Below are 23733 nucleotides of genomic sequence, written 5' to 3'. Positions count from 1 at the left end.
TCTTCGCAAAACTCGAAAATTCGATTGTCTGCTAATTGGCGGATGGAGTATTTTGATTAGTAATTTTGCCAAAATTATTTCTCTAATTGAAATTCTTGTAAATTAACATTTAAGGAACAATAGGCAACAAGAAAATCAATTGTCTTTTAACAATTGAATTTTTTAAAGCTCATTTCTTCGCAGAACTCGAAAATTCGATTGTCTGCTCATTGGCGGATGGAGTATTTTGACTAGTAATTTTGCCAAAATTATTTTGTTTGATGAAATTCTTGTAAACAAACATCTAAGGAACAATAGGCAACAACAAAATCAATTGTCTTTTAACAATTGAATTTTATATAGCTCATTTCTTCGCAAAACTCGAAAATTCGATTGTCTGCTAATTGGCGGATGGAGTATTTTGACTAGTAATTTTGCCAAAATTATTTTGTTTGATGAAATTCTTGTAAACAAACATCTAAGGAACAATAGGCAACAACAAAATCAATTGTCTTCTAACAATTGAATTTTTTAAAGCTCATTTCTTCGCAAAACTCGAAAATTCGATTGTCTGCTAATTGGCGGATGGAGTATTTTGACTAGTAATTTTGCCAAAATTATTTTGTTTTATAAAATTCTTGTAAGCAAACATCTAAGGAACAATAGGCAACAACAAAATCAATTGTCTTTTAACAATTGAATTTTTTAAAGATCTTAGCTTCGCAAAACTCGAAAATTCGATTGTCTGCTAATTGGCGGATGGAGTATTTTGACTAGTAATTTTGCCAAAATTATTTTGTTTGATGAAATTCTTGTAAACAAACATCTAAGGAACAATAGGCAACAACAAAATCAATTGTCTTCTAACAATTGAATTTTTTAAAGCTCATTTCTTCGCAAAACTCGAAAATTCGATTGTCTGCTAATTGGCGGATGGAGTATTTTGACTAGTAATTTTGCCAAAATTATTTTGTTTTATAAAATTCTTGTAAGCAAACATCTAAGGAACAATAGGCAACAACAAAATCAATTGTCTTTTAACAATTGAATTTTTTAAAGATCTTAGCTTCGCAAAACTCGAAAATTCGATTGTCTGCTAATTGGCGGATGGAGTATTTTGACTAGTAATTTTGCCAAAATTATTTCTCTAATTGAAATTCTTGTAAATTAACATTTAAGGAACAATAGGCAACAACAAAATCAATTGTCTTCTAACAATTAAATTTTTTAAAGATCTTAGCTTCGCAAAACTCGAAAATTCGATTGTCTGCTAATTGGCAGATGGAGTATTTTGACTCTATAGGTATAGTTGAAATAATATTTTAAATGTCGAGTCACTTTTTGTAATTTTTAATTACTTAGGACTAACTTTCTGAATTCCATAATGTGAATAATAATGTCTGACAATATATTGACATTCAATTATAAATTTTTAATATTTTTTAAAAATCTTTTATTAATTCCAATAACGTCAAGTTCACTTCTTTTGCAAATTTTCAAAATACTTTGGAAGAATACACTCAATTTAAAAATGTGGGTAATAATGTCTGACAATACTTTGACTTATACTACTTAGAATTTTCATTTTTTAATAGTTTTTTAATACTTTTTATTAATTGAAATAATATTTTGAACGCCGACTTGAGGCCACTTTTGTAATTTTGAAAATACTTTAGAAGAACTGTCTGAATCCATGAATGTGAATAATAATGTCTGACAGTACATTGTTTTTACTACTTACAATTTTCAATTTTTAATACTTTTTTAATACTTTTTATCACTTCGAATAATATTTTTAACGTCGAGTCCACTTTTACAGTTTTATAAATACTTTGGAACAACTCTCCCAATACAGGAGTTTAAATAATAATGTCTAACAATATATTGACTTTGACTACTTAAAACTTTTTATTTTCAATATTTGTTATGAACATTTTGTTAATTGAAAAAACGTTGAGTTCATTTTTGCAATTTTTAAAATACTTTGGAAAAACTGTCTGAATCTGAGAATATAAAATAATAATGTCTGACAGTACATTGACTTATACTACTTACAATTTTCAATTTTTAATATTTTTTATTAATTAACAGAATATTTTGAACGTCGAGTTCACTTTTACAATTTTCAAAATAGTTTGAAAGAATTGTCTGAATCCAAAAATGTAAATAATAATGTCTGACAGTGCATTGACTTTTACTACTTACAATTTAAAATTTTTAATACTTTTTTAATACTTTTTTTTAATTGAAATAATATTTTGAACGTCGAGTCCACTTTTGTAATTTTGATAATACTTTAAAAGTACTGTATCCATTCAAGAATGTGAATAATAATGTCTGACACCACATTGACTTTTACTACTTATATTTTTTAATTTTTAATTAATTTTTTTATTAATTGAAATAATATCTTAGACGTCAAGTCAACTTTTGTAAATTTTAAAATACTTTGTAAGAACTCTCTCAAATTAAGAATATGAATAATACTGTCTGATAGTATATTGACATCTACTACTTACAATTTTTAATTTTTAATACTTTTTATTAGTTAAAATTAAAAAATAATATCTTGAACGTCAAGTCGACTTTGGCAGTTTTCAAAAAAGTTTGGAAGAAGTCTCTCAATCTGGGAACAATAATAATAATGTCTGACAAAGTATTGATATTTACTACTTAAATTTTAATTTTTATACTTTTTCAAAAACCTTTATTAATTCAAACAATGTTTTGAATATCGGGTCCACTTTTGAAATTTTCAAAAGAGTTGAATACTTATCCCAATCTAGGAGTAAAAATAATATTTTTAGTAATAATAATAATATAATTATATAATTAAACAATAATAATTATTATTTATTGTCAGTATTAGTATTATTTTAATAATTAAAAAATAAATTCTTTTACTAATAAAAATATTGTCTTTCAGTGTTATGGATTCAATTGAGGAGTCAATAAGTTCGGGTGTTAATGTCCTCAACGCCAGCGTCGCATGCATTGTTGCAATGCTCTCGGCACTACAAGAACTATGCGAAGGAAAGGCAATAAGTCACAAATATACCTGCACAATTAATAGTCTCTACGATGATCTTGAATCGTGTGATTATCGTGGTCCATTGACATATCAGTCAATGTCCCGTCTTCCAAAGACTTATCGTGAGCAATTGGAACTGATGAAGAAGGGCACATACTCAGATTCTGAATCCTCAGGACATGGACCATCGGAGGATGGCGATTCGACTGATACCGAAGGTCCTCACGAATCAGATGAAGTCAACGAGGACACAAGTATTGATGACACTGATTATGCCCTTGAAAATGAACGCGAACGTTTACGTCTTGAAAAATTGCCAAAATGTCTACACGTTGGGAGGCAAATTGCCGAGGAATGTAACGTTGACGTTGAACGTCACAATGCCAGGCGTTTCGTTAAAACATTGAGAGGCGATTTAATTCCAATGATTCTTTGTTTGAGGAGTAATATTGAGGTTGATGAGGCTTTGCAGAATTTCGCCTCTGAATATTGTCACAGTAGGTGGAATTTTTTTTTTTTTTTGGTTCAAACACTCTTTGAGGCTTAATTTATAACTATAAATTATAAATAAAAATAAATTATAAAAAAATTATAAATAAGCTATAAATTATAAATTTATAAGCGATTATTTTTATATATTTTTATAAAAAGGATAAAATTTTACTTAAAAGTAAAAAATAAAATTTTTTTAATAACTATAAAACATAAAGAAATCAATGACTCCGAGTCTCCGACTCTAAGCGATCGATTTCTTCATGTTTTATAATTATTACAAATAGCAAATTGATAAAATCATTATTTCATATTATAAGAATATAATTATTGTACTTCTTCAAAATTATTTTCATAATTTCAATTAAATTACTAGCGTCATATTCCTCGTTAAATTATTATTTTTAAGAAATTTTCACTAAAATTTCTCTTAAAATCAATTAATTTTCGGAAAAGTTCTTCGACAATTTTCAAAATCAATTTATTTACAATATTCAATTTTACAAAATTTGAACTATTCGTGAATTCACCAATTAAATACATATTAGAAAATAAAAACTGAAAATAATATAATAAGAGTCCAATTGCACGTTTTCAAAAAAATGAATTTCAAAATTCAATTATTTCTAAAAATTCACGCTATATTGCTTTTAAAATTCAATTATTATCTAAAATTTTAACTGAAATTCATTTAATAAAATGAAAATAAATTTTTGTTAGAAAATTCAACTAGAATTCAATAATTTAAATACAAAAATAAATAATTTATTAAATAATTGAATTTTTAAAAAGAATTTTATCAAAAATTAAAAAAATAATTGAATTCTTTTGTCAAATTTAAAAAAAAATTAAGAATAAAATACAATTTTCTATCATTTTATTTAAAATTGTATAAAAAATAATTTAAATCTTGCAATAACTTTTGTTATTGATGAAAATATTTTAATTCTTGCAACAAATTGAATTAAAAAATTTTTAAAGAATTTAATTCCTGTGAAGAATTTTATTTGTTAAAATAATTGAATTCCGGAGAAAAATATTATTTTTTACGAAAATAATTAATTTCTTGTGAAGAATTTTATACAAACTTTTTTAAATAATTAAATTTCTCAAAATTTTTTAAAAACTTTTTGGAAAGAATTAAATTCTATCGAGAAATTTCGTTAAATAATTGAAAATAATTGAAATCTGATGAAGAATTTTATTAGATTTTTTTAAACAATTGAATTCTAGTAAGATGTTTATATTTTTTTAAAACTTTTTGAAAATAATTAAATTCCATAAAGAAGTTTCATTCAAAAATTGAAAATAATTAAAATCTGACATAGAATTTTATTAAATGTTTTCTTAAATAATTGAATTCTTGTGAAAATGTTTATTTTTGAAAAAAATTGAATTCTTGGGAAGAATTTTATTAAAATTTTTGTAAATATTTGAATTTTTTTGAAGTATTTGATTAAATCTGAAAGGAATAATTCAATTATTATTTTATATAATTTAATTCAAATTGTATACAAAATTAATTAAAATTCTGCGATTAATTGTGAAAATAATTGAATTTCTAAAAAGAATTTTATTATTTATGAAGAAAAGTGAATTCCTAAAAAAAATTAATTTTCTATGAAACTAATTGAGTTCCTAAAAAGAATTTAATTTTTTACGAAAATAATTGTATTCCTAAAAAAAGTTTTAATATTTATAAAAAAAAAATTTGAATTCCAAAAAAGAATATAATATTTTTTATGAATATAATTGAAAATAATTGAAAATAATTGAAAACTGACGAAGAATTTTATTAAATTTTTTTTTAAATTATTGAATTCCTGTGAAAATGTTTATTTTTGAAAAAAATTGAATTCTTGGGAAGAATTTTATTAAAATTTCTTAAATAATTCAATTGCTTCGAAGAATTTTATTTTTTACGAAAATAATTGAATTGTTTCGAAGATTTTTACAAATATTTCTGACAATAATTGTATTTCTATAAAGAATTTTATATTTTACGAAAATAATTGTATTTTATAATCAATTTTATTATAATTTTTCAAATTTATAAAGCATTTCTATCAAAATTTTTTTAAATAATTGAATTCTCGAGAAAAATTTTATTATTTATGAAAATAATTGATTCTTTGAGAAGAATTTTTTTCAAATTTTTTTTAAATAATTGAATTCCCATAAAAAATGTATTATTTGTGAAAATAATTTTTCTTAATGTTAACTAAAATTTTTCTATAAATCCATTATTTTTAATAACAAAAAAATTAATTAATTTTTTTAATAAAAATTTTTAATAAAAATTAAATCAAGATATTTTTTATTCCAGGTGTATTTGCTTCGCAGCAAAAATTCCAGGAGGACTGTGATTCAAATAAAGATACGTGCTCTTTGCTGACGATTATGAACGCTGATGGAATATATTTAGCGACCTATGCAGCATTACTTCTTAATTTGAAACTAATTAGACTCAATTATTACGAGGAGGAAGCGAGACAAGTGCCGATAAACGAGGTTTGTTGCGTCTTTTGTCAAAAATCCCACCGCTTTTACCATTTTGACCTTTTTTTGGGGGGTTTTTTTAGGAACAATTCGTAGAAGAGGTTCATGGATCTGGTGTATTGGTTTATTTATCAGCCACCTGGCTTTCCGAATTGTATCAACAAATTCTAGCTTGTAATCTTCTTGAGAAAAGTGGTTATAATCCAAATTCGACAGAGAACAGTGCACTCGTTAATGTTCTCATTGGTTAGTAAATAGAAAACTTTTATCTGTAAAAACTATATTTATCGCAAATTACACATTTTTTCACGAATTTTCTTTTTTATTTGATATTTCCTTTATTTTTATTTGATTTTTTAAATCAGATGTCGATGGAATAAGCGGATGTCAAAGAGGCGGTCAATTTCTTTCCGATTTTCGACGATTGGAACGCGCACAATTGTCAAGAAGTGAACCGACGTCGGAGGCGGAAGCTGGTGCCAAATTATCAAGACGTGTATTGACTTGCTGCTGGGACAGTATGGTCGCAGTTTTGGCCACTGGATTGAATCCATGTAAAGAGGAGAGTGGAAAGGGAATTCTGAATAAAGACGGTGGCAGTAGATGCGTTAAGGATACAATTATTTTGGCTCTCGAGGGTCTTCATAAGGCGGCAATTTTGAGCAACATTTTGGGTACGCTAAGCACTTTTTCGGTATTTTTCCTCTATTATAGTTCCAGGACTTGGGATTTTTAAATACTGTCACTAAGCTCCTAATCAGCGATCCCATTGACTCCAAGTTGCCAAATTTTAGGCAAATTTAGTCAATTTTTTAAAAACTTGGCCACCATTTTGGATCCGCCATTTTGGATTTTTAATAACTGACTTTTGATTCGTAACATTCTCACTTTTACTAAAAAAATTTTGCTCTTCACTAGAAAAATTTTAATTTCACTCAAAAAGTTTCATTTTCAAAAAAAAAATTCTTACATTCAGTTTCGTTCAAAAAATTCTTACTTTCACTTAAAGAATATTGACTTTACTCAAAAAAAGTTTATTTTCCCTCAAATATTCTCAATTTTGATCAAAAAAATTTCACATTTCCTACAAAATTTTCCCTTTCACTTTGACAAAATAATTTTTTTTTACTCAACAAATTCTCACTTTCACTCAAATAATGTTCACTTTCACCCAAATAATTTTCACTATCAGTTAAAAAAATTTCTACTTTCATTAAATAAATTCCCACCTTCAATAAAAGAATTTTGACTTTCACTTAAAAAGTTCTTACTTTCACTTTCACTCAACAAATTCTTATTTTCACTTTCAGTAATAAAATTATCATTAATTTCACTCCAAAAATTTCACTTTCCCCAAAAGATTCTTACTTTCACTTTCATTCAAAAAATTTTCATTTCTACATTTACTCAAATTTTTTTAATTTTATTCAAAAAATTCTCACTTTTACTCGAATAATGTTCACTTTCACTCAAAAAATACTTACTTTCACTCTCACTCATCAAAATTTTTAGAATAAATTAAAAACATTCTCACTTTTACTAAAAAAATTTTGCTCTTAACTAGAAAAAATGTAATTTCACTGAAAAAAAATGTTTAGTTTCACTCACAAAGTTTCATTTTTCTTAAAAAATTCTTACCTTCACTTTCAATTAAAAAATTTCCACTTTCATTAAATTCCCACCTTTAATAAAAGAATTCTGATTTCCACAAAAAAAGTTCTTACTTTCACTTTCACTTAACAAATTGTCACTTTCAGTCAACAAATTTTCATGTTCATTAAAAAAATTCTCACTTTTACTAAAAAAAAATTGACCTTCACTAAAAAAATTTTAATTTCACTCAAAAAAATGTTCACTTGCAGTCAACAAATTCTTACTTTCACTTTCACTTTCACTAATCAAATGTCACTAATTTCACTCCAAAAATTTCAGTTTCCTTAAAAGATTCTTACTTTCATTCAAAAAATTTTCACTTACACTTTTACTCAAAAATTTTTAATTTCATTACAAAAAAATTCTCACTTTCACTAAAAGAATATTGATTTTATTTTTAAAAAAATTTATTTTCCCAAAAAAATTCTCAATTTTTATCAAAAAATTTCCCCTTTTACTTTGGCTCAAATAATTTTACTTTTACTCAAAAAATTTTCACTTTCACTCAAATAATGTTCACTTTCACCCAAGTAATTTTCACTTTCACTTAAAAAAAAAATTAAACTTTGAAGTGGAACTGTTTTGAGTGACAGTGAGAATTTTTGTGTGAAATTGAAAGTGAAAATATTTTTAAATGAATGTGAAAGTGAGAAATTTTTAAATGAAAGTTAAAGTTACGTGAACGCACCACAGGATAGCAAATTTTCGGCAAATTTAAGAACTTTTTGAAAAACTCGTAGGCCATTTTAAATCGGCCATTTTGAATTTTGACAAACTGATCTTGGATTCGTAAAGAGCGATTCAAAAAACCCTGAATAGCAGAAATTTTTGGGTAAATTTAAGAACTTTTTGAAAATCGTCTGCCATTTTGAATTTTTGAATTCTGATTCAAATTTCGTAATCAAAGACCCCAAAAATCGCTCCAAGAAACGCAGAGTATTAATTTCATGCTAATAAGTTTCGATATTCATCCTTTGGGTTTCTTGGAGGCACGAAGATTAAGAAACAATTTTTGAAAATAGTCTTTTGATTTTTCAGGTTTGCAAAATCGTTGTGGAGCGATTTTTGCACTTTTAGCGAAAGCCGCGTGTTCTGAACAGTCAATTTCAAAATTGAGGAGAACCAAAGATGTTCTTAGACTTAAGTTACAGAATCGAGCTACGAATCTCCATTCTTCGCATGCCTTGAGTATGGAGGTACTTTTAGGCAGAGGATTAGAATTAGGCAGTCATGGAAGTGACTGTTGGCCTCACGTTTTTACGTAAGTTTCCTTCTTTAGAATTCTTAAAATTTTAAAAAGTTATCAAAAAGAAGAAAAATTAAAAAACCAATTTTTTTCAGTTGTTGCCTGTATGTAAGTAAACTGGAACACGATTTCTTTGGAAAGAATCAAAATCCAACGATGCCTAAGGTTCAGCATAAAAAGGAGAAGAAGGAAAGTCCCATTAATTCGAAATCGAATAAACTGAATTTCAATATTGACGAAGACGAGACTTGGTAAGGAAAATAGAACAAAAAATAGTAGGGCAAAAAATGGGCACAAAAAAAATTTGAATTAAAAAAAAGGTTTTTTTTGTATGAACAAAAAGAGGACAAAAGAATGAAGAAAGAAATCTGAAATCTCTAAATTCTAATATTGTTTCCATTTCAGTGTCGATGTCTACAGTTTCCTCTCGAGTCCATACACGCAAAACATTGGAATAGACACAATTCCGGAAATAATACAAGACTCAAATGCCGACAGTCAATTTAATGGTATCCTGCCAGCGGATTATGCGGCGAAAATTGTTTGCGTCCTGTCACAACAAGTGGACAGATTATTCGAAGATGCGGCATTAAAATTGAATTTACGAGCTCTTTGCTTCTTCCTAACGGCATTGTGTAAGGCAAGTAAGGATCAGTTATTCAAGAATATTGACGGTATCAAGGAGAATAGACGAGTTTGGTGGAGGAGGAGTAAACCGAGGGAGGATGAATTGAATGTCCTGCTTTTGAGCCGATTGGGAGAAGTGATGTTGAAATGTGTTAAGAGTGGAAGACCTCTAATCCACGTGATGAGAGTTTGGAGTATTTTAGGACCACACTTTATGGAAGCGGCTTGCCACAAGGATCGTACTATTTCCAAAAAAGCAGTTCAGTGTATTCACGATTCAATGACAGCTTTGCTGAACGAGCAAGTCGAATTGGCGCACTTTCATTTCAATGAAGCTCTCTTTAAACCCTTTGAAAATCTCCTGTGTCTGGAATTATGCGACAGTGATGTTCAAGATCAGGTAAATATTTCAGGCCAAGAACCCAGAGGTTCTAAATTTTTTGGTTCTAGGAGATTTTAAAGTATTTATTTTAAAGTATTTATTTTAAAGTCCTTTCTAATTTACTTCCATTTAATTTTCCTCTAATTTTCAGATCGTCAGTTGTATCTGCGAATTCGTTGAGACAAATCGAACAGAAATACGTTCAGGATGGCGTCCACTGTTCGGAGCATTGAGAATCGCCTCGGTGGGCAATTCCGATAGTGTCGAATCTGCACCTCTACTGGAAGTATTCCGTGTTTTTCTCTCAACTGACAATACACTGGTATTCGCGAATGCAGCACTCGATTGTATATTATGCCTGCTGCGACACGTGAGAGGTTCCACTGACAATGATAATTTCGATAATGATCAAGATATCGATATTTTGGAAGCACGAAAAATGCGATTGTGCGTTGAGAGTTTAAAGTATCTTTTAAGTTGCAGTGATATTTTAGCATCAATGTACAGAATGCCAGCGTGTCCGATATTCCATTCGGCACAACGAATACCAATGTCGACAATTCCACAATACGTTGATCCAAATATTCCGAATATTGAAATTATGAAATTCGATAAGAAAATTGATTCGATTTGTGAGAATATACCGGAGATGTCTTATGAAATTTTGACGAAAATTGATCCTGGTCAGACTGTGACACTGCAGAGTTTGGATAGACCGAGTGGAATTTTAAGAGTTTGGTATATTTTGATTGAGGGGTTGGCTAGTGCTACAATGATTTGTCCACGAAGATATCAACCACATGTTCTTGAGACATTTTTTCATCTTTTGAGAGATACTCTCAATGTTCCGGGACCAGCTTTTGGATTGTATTGTGTCAATCATTTGCTCCTACCAATGGTGCAAAATTGGTTGAGAAAGACTTCGAAAATAGTCAGAGGTTGGGATAATTTTGCTCCTAATTTTAAGCAATGCTGTGGACTTACTACTGATTTGGTTGTTGATTTCGTTACCTATCTACAGGGTAAGTAATTAAAAAAAAACAATTTTATTAAATACTTTTAAAAAGAAATTTAAAAATTGCCAATTTTGTGTAAAAAAAAAGTAAGAATTAAGAGCGAATTGTTGCTAGTTTTACAAAAAAGTAAAAAATTCCAGGACCGGACGTGACAAGAAATGACGACTTTCTTCCTGCTACAACTCTAATGTTAAAACAACTATTATTAGTGATGGCGGAATGTGTTGTTCAACCGACTGAAAGTATTGCTCGTCTCGGTTGTGCTTGTATCAGGTGCGTTAATACCATTTGTTATAATAAAAATTTAATTTTTTTTTCTCCAACTTTTCCTGACTTTACAAAAACAAAAATTTTATTTTATTTTTCCCTAACTTTTTCCTGACCTTTCCCTGATTTACAAACAAAATTTTGACTTTTTCCCTGATCATAAAGAATATTCTGATTCACTCCAAAAATTATTAGATAATAATCAAAAAAATATTCTATTACATTTATTTGCAAAATTTCTTTAAAAGCTAAATTATTCGTTATTCGAAAACATCAATAACCAAAGTTTGAAATTTTCAAAGTAAAATTTTTGGTACTTTTATAAAAAAAAGTCATAACTTTTTTAAATTTTGTGCTACGTAAAAGTGTCTAAAGGAAAAGTTGTTTCTTTTTGCCAAAAATTTCAGAAAAAAGCAGAAAAATAGAATTTATTAAAAATTAACGAAGATACCACAGTTTAAAATTTTCAAAGCCAATAATTCTAAATTTTTTCTACATTTAAGGAAAAAAGTCATAACTTTTTAGAATTTTGTGCTACGTAAAAGTGTCTAAAGGAAAAGTTGTTTGTTTTTGTCCCAAATTTAAGAAGAAAAGCAGAAAAATAGATTTTGAAGAAAATTAACAATGATACCAAAGTTTGAAATTTTCAAGGACAATAATTCTTAATTTTTGGTACTTTTATGAAAAAAAAATTATAACTTTTTGGAATTTTCTGCTACGTAAAAGTGTATAAAGGAAAAGTTGTTTCTTTTTGCCAAAAATTTAAGGAGAAAGGCAGAAAAATAGATTTTGAAAAAAATTAACAAAGATACCAAAGTTTGAAATTTTCAAAGCCAATGATTCTGAATTTTTTCTACTTTTATGGAAAAAAGTCATAACTTTTTAGAATTTTGTGCTACGTAAAATGTCTTAAGGAAAAGTTGTTTGTTTTTGTCCCAAATTTAAGAAAAAAAGCAGATAAACAGGTTTTATTTAAAATTAACAAGTATACAAAAATATTATTTGTGAAAATAATTGAATTCTCAAGAAGAATTGTATTGAAAATAATTGAATTGTTTAGGAAGATTTTATTAAAATTGCAGTTTTATTAACTAAATCTTGTAAAGAATTTGGTCAACCTTTTTTTAAATATTTTTGAATTTTTAAAAGAACTTTATTTAAATTTTTCGATATAATTGATGTTCTCAGAACTGTTTTTTTAATTCGCTAAATATACTTGAATTCTTTTGAGAAACTTAATTAAAAAATCCAAAATAATTGAATTAGTTTAAAGAAATTTATTAAAAAAAAATGTCGCAAACTTGAATTCCTGTGAAATTTTTATTAAAATTTTGTTTAATCTTTAAACAATTGAATTCTTTTGAATTTTATTATTTATAAAGATAATTAAAATTTTAACGAGAATTTTAAAAAAGTTTTGATCATATTTGAATTTATGCGAAGAAGTTTTTCACTTTTGAAAATAATTGAATTTCTGTAATCAGTTTTTCTTAAAATTTCTATTTAAATTCATTAAAAATTGACATTTTTTAAAATTTTTAATTGAATCCTTTAATGTTGATCTATTTACGAAGATTGTAAGCTTAACTCTTTTGAAATCCAATTAATTTTGAAATTTTTAAGTAAAATTATTCATTAAATAATTTCTAAGTAATAATTTTATGATTAGAATGATTAATTATTATTATTAGAATTCTTGGCAATTTTATAGTTTATGAGGCAAACAAAAATGACACCAAAATTCAGAATTTTCTTATAAATTTTAAAAATTAAATTTTTTCCAGTTTTTTTTAATAAAAATTCCTGACTATTCTCTGAATTCCCTCTGACTTCCCTGACCTGTGGCAACCCTATAGCCTAGTATTTTTATTTATTTTCTGATATTTTATGTTTGATCTATTTACTATAGTAGAGGAAGATCTAATATTTTCTGATGATAGAAATTGAAGAGAAAAAAAATTGAATCAACTTTTTTCTTGAAATGCAAGAATATGAGGAATGTAGAATTTGTATCGTTCGAATGAGCGCTGGGTAAGATGATAACGAAGCTTGACAGGTTGTCGGGTAGGATAAAGTAGCCACTGATATTCGAAACTCCGTAGCACTCATACTTGTGTACCTTGATTTCTGTCGTCGCATTTTCTTCATATTATAATGCATGGCACGCATCCATCGGTAATTCTAAACCCCGATGACGGAGAATCATTTTTATAAAAAAAAACTGTACCTACTATCCTTAAAAACGGAACAGGTTCAGATCGATTTCGAATATGAAAACAGAATTTCGCTCGAATTTCTAATGTACTTAGAGACCTTTTTATTATTTTTTTATTATTATTATTTTTCTTAATACTAAACAAAATTGTATTATTAGAAAAAATTGAATTTAGAAAAGTTAAAAGCATTTATCTTATCAAATAAATGGTGCAACATCTTCAATTTTTATAAATCTGAAAACGAAATTCATTTAATATGAGAACGATTTGTCAAAATAGAAAATAACTCTCAGTAATCCCACCGCTGCCACCAATTTATTGCAATAGAAATAGTATTCTTTTTGATTATAACACTTTTTAATAACACTTAATAACACTTTTTTTAAAAATTACCAGACACATGTTGGTGAGCAGTGGTCCAAATTTAACACCGGAACAATGGGAAGTTTGCGGTGTGGCTTGTTACAGAGCGTGCTCACACTCACTTCAGGAATTGCATCAATTGACAATGGCATTTTCACCGCGTTCAGAATCATTTTATGGCGACGTTGCCCAAGTGAAGGTAGCGGCTCGTCGTGATGTTTCGGCTGAGGAATCAGAACGTTTACGACAACTTGCCTCACAGGTCTGTATCTAAATAATTTTCTCATTATTTTCAAATTAGGCCTATTTTCTAAATTTTGAAAAAAAGGAATCAAGTATATAACAATGGATATTAAAAAAGTCGCAGTAAACTTAACTCAACGCCAGTTTCTTATACTACTGAGATTCTGCTAAAATAGGTAACTTCTGCTAAGATCCTTGCTATCTATACATACATACGCATTCTTTTCAAGTTAGGCTTTCCTTCGATTAATTTCAAGCGGGAAGCACGTTCTTTGCTCTATTCTATTGCAAAAAATTTCACTTATTTTTTACTTTAAGATTTTTAGACCTTAGGTCTAAGAACTTAGATTTTAGAACTGAGAACTTGTTGAATGATAATCTGGAATGGGTCCTGCAATTGGAACTAAGTTCTCAGGAATTAGACCTCAGGTCTAAGAATTGACATCTTAGAACCTAACTTGTTAAGTGAAAATCTGGTTCGGGTCCAGCAATTGAAGCTAAGTTCTTAGAAATTAGACCTTAGGTCCTACAGCAGAACTTACATCTTAGGACTGGAAACTTGGGTTCCATAACAACCAGGGTTTTGGAACTTAGAACTTAGGTTCTATAATAGAACTTAGGGCCTAAAACAAAGAACTTAGAGTCTATAACAGAACCTAGGTTGTTGGAACTAAGGTCTTAGGTCCTTAGAACTTAGGCCTTGCTGGGAAGTTAGAGCCTACAGAAAAATCCAGTCTTCGGTTTTCTTCTTAGGTTTCCTTAGTTTTTTTTCTCAGGCCTAAGATCTTAGGTATAACAGAACCCAGGTTTTCATAACTAAGATCAAATAACAGAACCTTGGGTTTAGAACTAAGAACTTAGACCTAGTCTGTTGGAACTGAGATCTTGGGTCCCATAGCAGAACTTAGAACTAAGACCTGAGAACACACCTACAACTTCTGTTCTAGGTCTGTTCTCAGGTCTATAAGGTCCTAGACCTTAGAACTGAGAACCTAGGTGATGTTAAACCCCAGGTTAACTTAAATTCTAAAAATAGAAAAAAAATGTAAAGAAATACAAATATAGAAATAAAAAGATGAAAATAATAAATAAATAATAAAATAAAACTGCAATTTAGAAAAGTTTCATCTGTAGCTTAAAAAATTGAGTTGAAAAATGAAAAAAAGTGGAATGGGCAAATGTGCTTCCCTCCTGACGTGACTTGCTCCCAGGTAAGCCAGCTGCGAGAGATATTGACTGCCATCAAGAGGCAGAGTGCGGCATCACTGCTTACGACACCTTTCCAGGACACGATGACCATTGAGACGACACTGATTGATCAGCACACTACTTCCTATCCCGTCGGTTGTAGGCAGCACACGACACCCCCCGATTACACTAACACTACGTCGAACACGGGCCCCCATTGGCTCTAGTCGTCCACGGTAACTCACGTCATGGATTTTAAAAATTTTCGACCACCCTTCGGTTTTAATCCAAAAAAATCCCTCCCCAATTTCTGAAAAAAAAAATTTCTAAAAATTGTAGTCTTCAGATTTAAAATGAAATCAAATATCAGAGTCATCGAATCTAAATGTCGGTAGGCCAAGACCTTTTGGCATTGTGGAAATTTTCGATTTTTTTTTGCTTCTATTCAGAACATTGTGCAATAAAAAAATGCTTCTTTTGAAAAAATTCGAATAATTTTTAGTGCTGATTAGAAATTAAATTAGAGATCAAATTAACCATAGAAAATAAATTTAGAAAATAAATTTAGAAATTGAGTGCCTTGTGGAAAAAAAGTGTTATTAGTTTTTATTTTAATTATTATTTCTAATTTTCTATGGTGGAAAAGGCCTGCCGATAATATTTCGATAAATGCAAATTTTTTAATCGCATTAAAAACACTTGAATGCACTCGCTGGTAGAAAGGCACTCGAGGTCCATTAACAGGATCTCATATTGACTGGGTCCTTCTCAATTATTTCAAATATTATTCTTAAGTTTACCTATATTTTTTATTTCAAAATTTTGTTAAAATTCAATAAAAAAAGAACAATAAAGAAAGAAGAATAAAAAAATTTTTATTTAAAAAGAATTAATAAGAAATTTAATATAAAAAACATTTAATAATAAACACTTTTCGAAATTATAAATTAGCTTTATTCTAGAATTTTTTTTCTGGTCTCTAAAAAATATATTGATCTAAAACTTTTTAGGTTCAATAAAGTCACTCCTAAATGTAATAAAAAAACTTTTTTAGTTTCTAAAAATAATACGTATATTTAATATTTAATTGTTTGCGATGTTTACATATTTATTAAGTATACCATTAAAATTTCTTAAATCTCAAAGTAATTTTAATTAAAGGTTTAATTTTCAAAAATAAATTGAAGGACCCTGTCGAGAGTGATAAATAGAAATCATTGCGTTTTTTGAGTGGCACGATCTTGTGAATCACCATTAAAATCCATGGCTTGAGACCATGGCTAGAATAAATATCACTCTCTCACAATATATGTAATGATTTTTACTGTATATTTTTATTAAAATACGACACTTTTCATATATAGAAGAAATGCAGCTTAAGTAGTGCGCACACGTATTTTTTTTTCTCAATTCAGATATAAAACGATTTTTGAAAAAAAATAATATCACATTTACTTTATAATTGACAATAGTCATCACATATTTTTGATACTCTCGTTTGCCCTCTTTTATACTTAAAACACTAACATAGAAATTAGAAAACTAGATTAATTTTAATTGAATTTAAAAATTAGTGATAATATTAATAGTATATTTACCTAATATCTAAATGTGATTTTCTAAAATTCTCCATTCATTAATTAATGAATAATTGAGTAATTCTAATCCTAAATTAAATTGTAATTTTAATTGTAATTTTAATTATAATTCTAATTCTAATTTTAATTATAATTCTAATTCTAATAAATCAATTTAATTCTTGGAAAAATAAAGAGTAAAATAAAATATGTAAATAGAAAGAGAGAAAATTTAAATTATGACTGAATGGATTAGATTGGAAAATCACTTTTTGCTTTGATGGGAATATTTTTTTGCTTCTGATGAGAACATTTTTCTTTTGATATTGTGCCTTAGGTATTCCTTTTAGAGGAACAACGAGCAGATGATACTTTAAGGTCTTCCGATGGCAGATCTTATGTCTTCCTATTGTATCCTCAATCCGTTGAGACAACTCTTAATCCTGATTTGTATATAATAAGAGTTCACTTGAGAGCTTTAGTTGTTGGACTTGTGGTTCACCAAATGCTTCTTCATTGCATTGCAAGTGTCCTTCTTCAAGGCTATGGTCCCCTCATGCCAAGGTGAATTTTATTTTTTATTTTCAAAAAAACCTCGGGAATTTTCTTCATTTTCTAATTCTAAAACTAATTTTTATCTGCAAATTGGAAAACAATTCAAGATCCTATAACTTAGATCTTAGGGATTGAAATTTAGATCTTATGTCAAAGAACTTAGATCATAGAACTCAGATTTTAGAACTTTGTTTTTAGGTCGTAGAAATTTTATGTTTAAGTCCGACATCTAAAAGTTCAGTTTTAGAAACTTGACCTTTAGTCAAAACTTTAGACAAAACTTACGTGTCTTTGAACTTAGATCCTAGGGCTTAGAACTTAGATCTAATTAAGAATTTTTTGTTAGTTACATGGCCTGTTGTACAGCAGATCTAGAAACTACGGTCTTATTTAGTTTAGATTTAGAGTGCAGGTCTAAATTAGATCAGACCCAAGAACTCACATTTAATTTGTGTCCAATTTAAGATCTAAGGTAGAATTTAGATCAGAACTAAGAACTTACATTCAATTTGTGTCCAATTTAAGATCTAAAGTCGAATATAGATCAGACCTAACAATTTAAATCTAAATTACACCAAATTTTAGAACTTAGGTCTGATTTAGATCTTAATGAAGAACTTAGAACTTGACCTTTAGTCAAAACTTTAGACAAAACTTACGAGTCTTTGAACTTAGATCCTAGGGCTTAGAACTTAGATCTAATTTAGAATATTTTTGATGGTTTCATGGCCTGTTGTACAGCAGATCTAAAAACTTCGGTCTTATTTAGTTTAGATCTGATTTAAGATCTTACGTCCAATTTAGTTCAGACCTAAGAACTTACATTTAATTTGTGTCTAATTTAAGATCTAAAGTCTAATTTAGATCAGACCTAATAACTTAGATCTAGATTAGACCAGATTTAAGAACTTAGGTTTGATTTAGATCGTAATGAAGAACTTAGGTCGAATTTATATCAGATCTAGGAACTTATATTTAATGTAGATATGGTTTAAGATCTATCGTTGAATTTATATCAGACCTAAGAACTTACATTTAATTTGTGTCCAATCTAAGATCTAAAATCGAATTTACATCAGACCTAATAACTTAGATCTAGATTAGACTAGATTTAAGAACTTAGGTCTGATTTAAATCTTAATGGAGAACTTAGGTCTAATTTATATCAGTTTTAAGAATTATATTTAATGTAGATATGATTTAAGATCTAACGTTGAATTCAGATCAGATCTCAGATCTAAAAATTAAATTGTTTTCTATTCAGAAAAAATGGTCTAAATTCCCGATGGTACTGTAAGGAAAATAATGCTTTTTTTGGATAATATGAATTAAATTTTTTAAAACTTTTTCCAGTATCTCTCATGTGATCCTAAGTCCAACAATAACATCATCATCATCAAAATTGTCAACATCGGGGAACCTGTTGAATTTGAGACCCAACCACATTGATACTTTTCTCGCTGCTTTAGATCTTTCTTACTCGGCAGCCTTAAAATTTGACGCACGACCGAGTCTCAAATTTCTAGTGCAAAAAGTGGCAAATTTAGAGAAGCCTGCTAATCTTTATCGGCAAGCTGCAGCCTCATGGATGATCAAGATTATGACACTGCTGGAATTATCCCTTCGAGAAATTGAACGAACGGATGTCGATCTGGAGAAGGTGAAAATATTGATGCGAACTGAATCAAAGAGTCAGGAAAAGTATTTGGATCTTGTCAAATATTTGAGATATTTGAAAGCAGCTTTTGATGAATTGTGCGAGACTTATTCGGAGATTGTAATGGACAAGGATGGTAGGTACACCAGGATTGATGGATTTTCCGAAAGGAAGGTATTTCTTCTCGTTGCCCAGCCTGAGGAGTTTGCTGAAATTAAAGATGAACCACCACAAGAAGATGGAATTGAGGAAAACATGGGATTTACAACTGATGACGAGGATCATGAGGAGGACGTCTATAATCCTAATGTTGAGGAAGAATTGGAGGAATTGGGATTGAAAATAGAAAAAGAGAAGGACGAGAGACCCTTTAGACTCTCGGATCTTGCTGTTGAATATTCCACCGATTCGGGACCTGAATCCGAACCCGAAACCGATGATTCAAGACCTGCTTCACGATTAGGTTCGATCAATGACAGAATTGTCTATCCCGATCGTTCGGGTTGCACGTCAAGCGAAGGTTGCATTGATTCGAAAAATTCATTTACACCCGAACCATTGAAGAGTTGTTCCAGTGAGGATCAACTTGCCAGTAAATTGACGATAAGATCCAAAAGTACTGTCGAGAAGAGAAAGTGGAACAAAGAAAGAAATGAACTTATCGATTCAGAAAGATCGCCTAGAAAAAATCTCCAGAGAAGAAAGAGTGACATTTGTATTAAGAGAAGTAACAATTTAAATTTTTTGAACCCTGTCTGTTCTGATCAAGAGAATTGTGAAAGAATTTCAAAATCGGCAATGGAACTTCGAAATTGTGATTTACAAAGATCTTCATTGGAGAATGGATTGAATTTGAATTCAACGAGGGGAAATGTTATCGAATCGAATGCTTCTGATAATGTTGAGGCATTGTTGGAGGATTATAAAAGAAGCAAGAGGGGATTTAGAACGAATCCCTTTCTTGAGGATGAGGACGAGAAGATGCTACTGGCGAATCAATATATTTTCAGTCAGGTCTTTGAATTTGAATTTCAGAAGAAGAGTGTCATTAATAAGGACAGTGAAGCACATCGAAAGGCCTGGGCTGAAACTTTAAATGCTACCATTGATTCGCTTTTGGCTCTGTCGGTGAGTATTTCATTTCTTAAATGTTAAATGTTTTAAAATGTTTTCATAATTTTTGGAAGTGTGTTTTTTTGTTCGTTAGGTCTTAGATATTAGGAACTTAAGAATTAGGTCTTAGAGACAAAGGGTTCTTAAAAAACCAGTAGTTATTTAGGATCTTAGGTCTTAGAAGTTATATACAAGCTTAGGTACTAAGGACTTAAAAGCCTGAGATCTAAGTCTCAGGTCTCAGTTATAAACCTAATGAGATAGATCTTAGAAAATTATTGCTAAAGGTCTTAGGTTCTAAGAAAGTTTTAACCTTCTTAAAACCTAAGATCTAAGTCTTTAGCAATCATTTTCTAAGGTCCATCTAAGGTCTAAGGTCTAAGGTCTAAGGTCTAATGTCTAAGGTCTAAAGTCTAAGGTCTAAGGTCTAGGTTTAAGGTCTTAGGTTAATCTTTAAGTCTTAGTTTTAAGTTAAGAACCTAAGGACAAAGATTTAGGAAATAAGAACAGAAGGACAGGTCTTAGAACTAAGGAATTAGTTTCTAACTTAGGAATTAGATTTCTTTAATTAGATTTAAAGCCTCAAAACTATAAAATATTAAAAATTACCTCTTAATTGTTATAAATAAAAACTTTTAAAAAATAAAAAATATATCAAAAATTAAAATTACTTTTATACTCTCAAAGGTAAATTAAATACAAAAATTTACAAAGAATCCACATTTTCCTTTGACCTCTTAAGGTCGTTTTTGATAACAAGTCTCTTCATGATAAAAAATTTTTTATTTATTAAAAATGAATTCCAATTTTCCACATTTTTTTTTTCATTTTGGTGGGGGGCACAAAGATTAGGGATCACAGATAATTTTTAAAAAAAAGGGACAATTTGTTCACAGGATGAGCGATTGGCGCCGTTACTTCCTGTTCTGGTAGGCGGTGTCAGAATCTTGACGAGACACGCAACTGATCCATCTCTAAAGCAAAGATTATCGGCTGTCTTTCAACGCATCATAACAATATATGGCTTGGCAAGCAAATAAGCGAAACTACATATTTCCCATATGAAACGAAAGGAAGAGAAAAAAAATTTGAATAAATTTCACATCTTTTATTTATGAAACAAAAAAAAGGGAAGAAATTTTAAAAAATATTTCTTTAAATTAAGTATTTTTGTCAAACTAGTAATTTTATTGTCAATTTATACATGTGGTATAAATTACTTTTATATAGTAAATTATTTTATAGGGAAAAAAGCAAAAAAACTTTACTTTTTACTTAAAAGTATTTAAGTAAATTACTTTTATATAGTAAATAAGAATTTTTTTGTTTGAGGCAAGTAAAAATTTACTTTATACGTAAAATAATTTTATTTGCTTCAAATATTTGTTGTGATATTTTTATTACAACTTTTTGTAAATATAGATATATTGTTAGAATTCATTTAAAGAAACGTTATCTTTTATAGATCTCAAGCTGCAATAGATTTTTTATATATTTAGCTTTATACCAAACATTGTTATTGTAATAAAGTATTTTTATTCGTCGGGCTGAATTGAATTTGTCTTTAAAAAAAATAATAAATAAATTATATTATTATTAGGTAACAATAATTAAATTATACATATTTATATTATTAATAAAAAAATTATTATTATTACTAATAAAAATAAATAATCATTAATTAATTGATTAATAATAATTAATTATAATTTTATTAATAATAGTAATAATAATTATCCTCATATTGATCTTCATTAAATTAATTAAGTATTTTCTTCTCGATTTTTGAATTTATTTTCAAAAATATTGTTCCAAATATTCGCCGTGTAGAATAAATTTAAAAATTTATTATCTTTGAAAAATAAATCTATGTATTTAGAAAGAAAAGAAAATGAGCAATGAACAAAAAATATATTCATAAATGTAAATCCTTTATGTGCGTTTCTACAAAAGAGGTTAAAGAGAATATGTATTGTTTTGTATAACTAAGAAAATAATGATTGAGAAATTTTAAGAAAATTCGGTAAAATTTTCAAAAATTTTTCTATGGGTTCCTATTTGAGTAAAGATATATCTTTCAAAATGGTCATAATAGGGCAGAAAATATCTTCAAGAACCCGGAGGCTCAGATTTCTGGGTCCCCAAGAACCCAGGGGTTCCTCAAAATCTTGAAGGTTCAGACCTCTGGGTCCACAGGAACCCAGAGGTTTAGACCTCTAGATCCCAAGAACTCAGAGGTTCAGGTCTATGCGTTTTTTAATTTTTTAGTAAAAAAATAAGATCAGTAATAAGATAAATAAATGAGAATAATTCTTGAGTTTCTATGTCCCCGAGAATCCAGAAGTTTGGACCTCTGGGTTCCCAGGAACCCAGAGGTTCATATCTATGGGTTCTTCTATTTTTTTACTTTTAAATATTAAATAAGTAAAGAAAGTAATCTTTTATTTCTTTAAAAAAGTTTTTTAAAAAAATTTCTCTGGGTCCCCAGGAACCTAGAGGATCATATCTGTGGGTTCTTCTAATTTTTTTTACATTTAAGTATTAAATAAGTGTAAATTAAATAAGTATCTCTTATTTCTTTAAAAATTTATTTACAAAAATTAGAAAACATTAGAAGAACCCATAGATATGAACCTCTGGATTCCTAGGAACCCAGAGGTTCATATCTATAGGTTCTTCTAATTTTTCTTAACTTTTAAGCATAAAATAAATAAAGAAATAATCTCTTATTTCTTTAAAAAAAGTTTTTAGAAAAAATTTATCGAATTTTCTTGAATTTCGAAAAGAGGAAAATAAATATATGAGAAAAATTGTGAAATTATGGAGAATTGTAACGAATGCTATATTGTAAAGTAATTCAGGTGTATTTTTGCGATGAATGGCCACATTAAATGACAATATACGCAAGCTGTCTTGCTTTTTGGAATAGTGGTTTTCTGTCTTTTGTTTTTGATCTGACCTATTTTTTTTATTTCCTTCTTTATTTGTAGAAATTGATGATGAAGATTAAATGTGTCGAGATTTTTTTTTTTAAATAAGAAGGTCTTGTTTTTTTTCTATATATCTGTAAAGACAAGATCAGTTTATTATTTATGATCTATTCAACTCTTATACGGCTTTCGACGATTATTTATGCTCTTTGCACTTAACTGTAGTCTGTGGTTCCCTCGTAGGCGAGGGAATTGCAATGAAGTATTTGGTTTCAACAACTCGTAACTTTGTTATTCACCAGAGGAAAGTTAAGTATTTCAATGAAGGTCTATCTCGAATGGTTTTGATATTAATTTCATATTTAATTTCATCTTATCGTGCAAAGTTTAGAAAAAAAAAAGTTTTTTTTTGTCATGTGTGACATACTTTTTTTTCGCGAATAATTTAAATATGAATTATTCAGCTTTTTGTGTAATTTGACCTTTTTTTGCTTATATATTTCGTCAAAAGGTTGTGAACTTAATTAACAATTACTGATTGATTTCTAATGACTTTTGTTTTTACTAGAGAGTATAAAAATTTTTATTACAGAAAAATATTTGTAAAAAAGTATTTTTTTTTTTAAAACAATTTTTTTAAGAAAAGTAGAATTGTTTTTAAAAGTGGAATTCGAATTGAATATTTTTGAAGAAAAGCAG

General features: G+C 28.4%; 1 protein-coding gene across 2 annotated transcripts in view; it reads left to right on the top strand.

The window, feature by feature from the left end:
• Nucleotides 1-21171, top strand: part of LOC122511081 (brefeldin A-inhibited guanine nucleotide-exchange protein 3) — a 33920-nt gene extending 12749 nt beyond the window's left edge. For both annotated transcript variants that reach the window (XM_043626125.1, XM_043626124.1), the window contains exons 8-20: nucleotides 2906-3507; nucleotides 5829-6013; nucleotides 6085-6247; nucleotides 6367-6675; nucleotides 8693-8915; nucleotides 8996-9151; nucleotides 9306-9927; nucleotides 10061-10931; nucleotides 11066-11198; nucleotides 13805-14033; nucleotides 17117-17343; nucleotides 18688-20119; nucleotides 21001-21171. In XM_043626125.1, coding sequence (XP_043482060.1) covers nucleotides 2906-3507; nucleotides 5829-6013; nucleotides 6085-6247; nucleotides 6367-6675; nucleotides 8693-8915; nucleotides 8996-9151; nucleotides 9306-9927; nucleotides 10061-10931; nucleotides 11066-11198; nucleotides 13805-14033; nucleotides 17117-17343; nucleotides 18688-20119; nucleotides 21001-21144 — 5296 coding nt within the window. In that variant the 3' untranslated portion in view covers nucleotides 21145-21171. The remainder of the gene's footprint in view (nucleotides 1-2905; nucleotides 3508-5828; nucleotides 6014-6084; nucleotides 6248-6366; nucleotides 6676-8692; nucleotides 8916-8995; nucleotides 9152-9305; nucleotides 9928-10060; nucleotides 10932-11065; nucleotides 11199-13804; nucleotides 14034-17116; nucleotides 17344-18687; nucleotides 20120-21000) is intronic.
• Nucleotides 21172-23733: the final 2562 nt, after the last annotated feature.

Source organism: Leptopilina heterotoma, unplaced genomic scaffold (genome assembly GCF_015476425.1).
Source record: "Leptopilina heterotoma isolate Lh14 unplaced genomic scaffold, ASM1547642v1 Lhet_80, whole genome shotgun sequence".
Lineage (NCBI taxonomy): Eukaryota > Metazoa > Arthropoda > Insecta > Hymenoptera > Figitidae > Leptopilina > Leptopilina heterotoma.
This window is presented reverse-complemented; position numbering and strand designations above follow the sequence as displayed.